Genomic DNA, 6,105 nt, shown 5'->3' on the forward strand with positions numbered 1-6,105 from the left:
TCCCTGCAAAGATGACCCTGTTCCAGTCTCTGGACTCTAAACCCGTCATTCTGTGAAGCCCTCAGAGGAGTTCAGTTTCTCTTTACATTTATTGTTTTTTTTTTTTTGTTGTTTAAACCTTTTAATGTTTTTTTGTGTCCAGATTATCTTCTTAATTTTCTCCTTGGGTCGTTTTTATCTTCGGTTCCTTTGTGGTTTCATTCTTTGTTTTCCATCATTTCCTCCATTGCCGACCAGGTTTTGGATCCTCGTTCATCTTGTTTGACGCCATGTTGGATCTCTCTCCTGTTGTCCTGATCTTCTCCTCTTTCCTCTCCTACTGTTTCCTCTTCTGTTTGCCTCCTGTCTCCATGCCTGGTTTTTACTGTGTTATCAATAACTTCTTCTCATTTTAATCTGAGTTCCTCATTAAAACAGCTTCTGTTTTGTCTTCTATTACATTCTGCAGGTTGATCCTCCTTCAACCTCAGCAGGAAACATTTAAGATCAAAGACTGATGAAAATCCCCATGACTGGATCCATCGGCCTCACACAGACCGCCTCTAAGCAGAGGTATGTATATGTTGTCATTTGAATCTTTTTATAACAGGGTAACTTTTCCTCACTGCTGCTCTCTTAATAAACCTATTAAGCTGCTTTGTGATAAAACATTTATTAATTTATCATAATAAAGCACAAGGTCAGCGTGTTTTTTTTTTTTACTTGTCTGAAACTGAATATCAGTCGGTTGGAACGTAAACGTAAAGAAACACAGGGTCACCTTGGGTCCAACTGCTCCATCTTCTCCAGGAATTCCAGGTATTCCAGGAGCCCCATCAGGTCCGTTCTCACCCTGGAAGTTCATTAATAGATCTGAACATCAGGAGAAGCGTTCCCCATCCTTTGCCTCTGTTATGTTTTCATCTAAACATACCTTTGGACCTGCTTCACCTGAGCCCCTTTCTCCTTGAAGACCTGGCTCTCCAGGAAAGCCTTGATCACCCTGGAAAGGAAACCAGAATACCAGTAACAGACCATTAAATCTGCTCATTCGATTCTCTAAAATGCCTTTAAAAAAGTGAATGGTGCACAGATAATATTTAAGGTTTGCTTCCTTTTTATATTTTTATGTAATGAATGTGACAGAAATAAAAACAATACTGAATCCAAAAGGCTGCGGCGGATCTAATCGGTTTAGTTCTATCCTCATTAAGACTGTTTGCTGCTTTAACCTTAAATGCAAAGTGAATCTGTTTGGATCAAAATTAAAAGGATTACATTTGGTTCCCATCTAAAAATTCTAATTTCTTAGAGCCTTTTTTTATTTTAATTTAACATTCCCTTAGGCTTCAGATTCTTTATTATCTGAGAGTCATCTTTAGGAACTCGATCGGAGCAGCAGGAACGACCAGAGAGTCCGATTCAGTTTGGTGCAGAAACCTCAGACTAAAGCTCCTCCTCTTATTTCTATGGCTCTGAAAGTTTCCAACTCAAATATCACTAAAAGTTGAGCAAAAAAAGGAAGATGCTTTAAAGTCGGGAAAAATGACTCAACCACAGGTTAAGATTATCAAAGCTAAATTAGCAATAAGAACCACAAAGAGGAGCCTGAACAATTTTATAAACAGCTTTGGAAAAACGCCGTTAGGAAACTTTACAATGAACTGATTCTGCTTTCAGTTTTCTGCTCTTCCTGCAGGTCCATGAATCAATCTACTAAAACCTTCACCTGAGGAGAAGAGCTGAATATGGAGATTACTGATGAAATGTGGAGCAGTTTTTGAAACTCAAATGTCTAAGTTTAAAGCAGAGTTCACTTCACTGTGCCCTAAAACATGAAGGCCGCCTCACACACCATCTCTGGTCCCAGTTATACTGGGAATCTATTCTGGTGGAGACTGGGAAAATGATTAAAACCAATATTGATCTGGATCCAGTTCTCCTTGTTCTACCAAACAAACATCCAAAATCAAAAAAGAGCAAATTATAGAATGTCCTCATTTTCTGCACTCGAAAGAATATTTTGTTTCAATGGATTTCTAATAAATCTACTATTTTTGGTTGGAAGAAGCTTATTTTGGAACATATCCCTCTGGACTTTCTAACATACCTCGTCCACCCTAAGACTGACACCATTGGACGCATATGAAGCCCTTCCTGGACTATGCTGAAGGACACGCGTCCACCATCCTGTCTCAGGCGTTTATAAATGCTTAGACTCTAGAAAGATGGAAGTATGTATGCTCCTTATATTATCTTTTCTTTTCTGCACTGCTGAGCTTGTTTTCTATATTTTAATAAACATATCTATAAAAAAAAACTTTAATCTGTTTGAATGATTTGACTGAACCGACTCCATAAAGATGGCGCCTCTACTGAGACTTTAAGCCCCGCCTGCAGCCAGCCATGCTTTGCCCTGCAGCTGGGTAGTTCTTACATTTAATTTAATAACTTTTTGGAAAGAAAGTACTTTAAGAAGTTTAACTGAACTGTGTGTGTTTAGCTCAGTAATATCATCAAGAAGTATCACCGATATAATTAGAATAAAATCTTTGGCTTTTCTTCCCTGGATGAAGAACCAGATTTCCCACAGACAGTTCATGTTAAAATGTTTGTTCGGTCTTCTGTGTTTTAATCCATCTACTGCTGTTCATCCATCAGAGTCACGCTGGGCTGCTGCCTCTCTGCAGGCGTCTATGGGACACATTCTATGTTATTTTCTATCTACTGAGGCTTCATTTGAAGAGCAGGTTAATAAACAGTAAAAGTAAACAATCGCTGGAGATAATTTACCCGTTTCTAACATTATTAACAGCAAGAACTGGTTTCAGAAGGTTTCTGCACAAAATGAAAAAACTTTCTTCTGCCTTAATTACTATGCAATCTTGCTATTTGTATAATTTTTTTTTTAATCTTAAATGGGCAAAATCCTGCAAAATGCCTTTTTCTAAGCCTTTGCTGCAATCCTATTCTCTATCAAAATGATGCCCAAACTGGTATATGATTCTCTTCTGTCCGTCTCAGAGGGAGAAAATCCACGAGTCGCCAGGAGGCAGCAATCTCAACTATGCTGCGCCTGCAGGACGGGTCCATGTGATGCAGAGCGCCATGAATCAGACTCAGAGGGTGTGTTCGATTTCTGAGGCTGCATCCTCCAAGGATCTTCGAGACCTGGATCATTCGAAGTCCATGAAGAGCTTTAGCTGTGGATTCAAACATGTCCGGCCTTCTGCAGCTTTTACCGCCCGTACGCTCTGTCGCCTAGCAACCATGAGAGCTGACACACGAAGCAGGAAAAGAATGAATACCGAACCTTTATTGTTTATTTTTATTTATCTGACATTTCCGAGGAGCTTCAGCAGCAGTACCATCGTCTCAGATATCAGATTTATAGTCCCCACCCTGCGAGGTGTTAGAATCTGAGCTTAAATTACAGCCAAACCCATTTATACAGTAACAGATAACAGATAAACCAAACATATCTGACTCACTAACCATTAAAACAACTATTTTCATTCATTTCAGACGAAACTATTCACAGAAATGGATTACGGTATATTAAACTGAACTTCCAATATTCACCACTGTTTGGCGCCATTTCCTTCTTTCCTCTGATCACGGAGCAGCCGGCTTTCCTGGACTCGCAATGAATCATGGGATACCCAAGGCTACGGAGGATACATCGGACCCGCCTTTCAAAACGGGCAAAAAGGAGGACGCATTTATCGGCCGCATAATGAGGAGTCTTTGAATCCGAACAGGCCTCGGCGCCGCACTATGACATCATCAGCCTTTGAATCTGGCCTCCAGAGGATGTAGCCATTGTTTCCAAGTTTGAAGACGTTTCTCTTCCATCCAGGAAGCTTTTTCAATTCAAAATCTCAGAAATAGCGTTTAGTTCCAGGTTTTATGGAGTGGACCAAAAACAAAGCCTTATTTTGGTTTAGAAAACATGCAAATTAAAACAGACGAACGGGTCCACCCCTTTGGAATTCCCTCTAACGACCCCCCTTTCAGAGACATAGACAGGTATGGGGCATTGCAGGATAACAAAGAAACCAAACCACCCCCATTCCAAAGGGGGGGACCCGTTCATCCGTTGCTATTTGCATGTTTTCTAAAGTAAAAGAAAAAGAAGCTTCCCATAGACCTGATCCATCCATGTTGGTCCCCCCTGGGTGGTGGGCCCACTGAGGGAGGGCCTCATGTTGCTTGGTTTGGCTCCCCGGGCCATAAATCCTTAGAACAAACCAATGAGACCCTTAGCAATGTGGATGCTTCATTGGTCCATTGTGGAGAAGAGAGAGCTTGGCTGAAAGGTCTGTTTAGCCTCCTTTCTGGGTCGTGACTGAAGGACTGATCCTGGATAAAAGCTGCTGAAATGAGTTTTCTCCACAGAGACACGGTGGAGACCCGGGCCCCAACAAGCCGGCCCCAGATAAGCAGAAGACAATGACTATGCTGTGTTTGATTCCTGGTTTTAAAATTGACCTGAAAAAAAACTAAAGGTGGGTTCAGATCGAACGTGATTTCACCGCTCTGCATTTCAGATGCAGTGTTTACATCCTGGATCGCATCATCAAGTAGGAGGAGCTTCAGATCCTCCGACTTCCCCACTGACGGGTAAAAAAAATAGACTGGATGGTTATTGCTTCTTCAGTGCAGGTTTGTGCATTTAAAATGATCAAAAATTAAATAGTTAAAATCAACTATCCTCCATTAAGCTCCTACTTTTTCAGAGCTGCTTTATTTCAGCAGGTAAAACTGTCGTTTGTGCTGATTTGGTTTTTATGATAGAATCAGTTTTAATTACGGCCGATGACGTCACCATCCCAGCAGACGTTAGCGATGCATAATGATTATAACAGCGGTCATGTGACCTTATTTAAATGGCCTTTATTTATGAAGCAGTTTAGACTACATTCAGTCATTCACACACAGTGATGGTGGTAAGCTACATAGTAGCCACCGCTGCCCTGGGGCTCGTTGACAGAAGCGAGGCTGCCGTACGCTGGCCCCACCAGGCCCTATGAACAACTTTTGAATCCCCTTAGGGAGACATTCTAGTCCATTATTCTTTGGAAAAACCCCAAAGCTGTGAGAAAAACATCCCCTTTGGTTGATCCAGATCCGTGTCTGGATGATGGTCGGATTTAACGAGCCTTCTTTTTAAATCTCCCTCCTCAGGAAGCCCCGATGCCGGGCAGTGACAGACCAGGCCCTGTGCTGGAGGAGAGGGAGGATGATGAACAGTCCTTCACTGTTCCACTATATTTTATCTGATATAAAAGCAAAGAAAATCCAACAGTAAAAAAAATTAAATAAACAATCTTCATGTTCTCCCTCATTTTCAGCAGTAATCAGTGAAACAAAGTGTGAATATTTCAACCCCCCATACCGGGACCCAGTTTTTCCAGAAAGGTTTGTTAACTGAATAATTCAAATTAACAACAGATTTTAACCTGTTGGTTAAAATAAGATCTGCTGGATTCAACTACTTAGTTAATCCTCCTCAATGATGGAGGGTAATGACATCATTAATGATGCCGCCCAGCTGGGTGCGTCTGAAACTGAACATGATAGCAAGTTTTTTATTGTTTTATTGTATTTCATTTTTAAAGAAAAATTAAACCAGGATTAATCCAGCATTTATTGATCCTATTGTTTGTCTGTAAATAACCCAGATGCCAAACAGCCAGAAATCTCCCAGAGTTTCCCTTCATCAACCAGACCAGGCAACATTAAATAACTGCCTTTATTCCTTCATCATATAAACAGATGAACCACCAGCAGCCGCCCCGTTAAGGTTAGGGAGTTGAGGGCCCAATATCAAACTCTTTAATGGGGCCCCTAGTTCCTGGTGGCCCCCCTGCTTCTAGAACCAAATGAAAAGCCACCTAAAGACCTCTGCAGAGTATTCCTCATTTCTACCTTTAACATTCATCTCTGTATCCTTTAACCCTTTAACTACCATGGCAACCTTTTCATAGAAAAGTTCAGCTGGTTTCATCTTCAGGGATCGCCCCACCTACCTAGCAGCAGGTGGGGGCGGGGCAGTGAACGCTTTGACTGTGTGGAGTTCACTGCTCGCCGCTTCCCCGCTTCGTTTGCTTTGGGATACTATAT

The 6,105-nt window shown here is 41.4% G+C and overlaps 1 protein-coding gene across 1 annotated transcript in view; it reads right to left on the minus strand.

Annotated features, from left to right (window-relative positions):
• col28a1 (collagen, type XXVIII, alpha 1) overlaps positions 1-6,105 on the minus strand; it is a 66,963-nt gene that overhangs the window by 35,063 nt on the left and 25,795 nt on the right. The window contains exons 15-16 of the mRNA XM_015402155.1: positions 914-982; positions 761-832 (exon numbers count right to left, since the gene is read on the minus strand). Coding sequence (XP_015257641.1) covers positions 761-832; positions 914-982 — 141 coding nt within the window. The remainder of the gene's footprint in view (positions 1-760; positions 833-913; positions 983-6,105) is intronic.

Source organism: Cyprinodon variegatus, unplaced genomic scaffold, assembly GCF_000732505.1.
Source record: "Cyprinodon variegatus isolate N-32 unplaced genomic scaffold, C_variegatus-1.0 Scaffold1308, whole genome shotgun sequence".
NCBI lineage: Eukaryota > Metazoa > Chordata > Actinopteri > Cyprinodontiformes > Cyprinodontidae > Cyprinodon > Cyprinodon variegatus.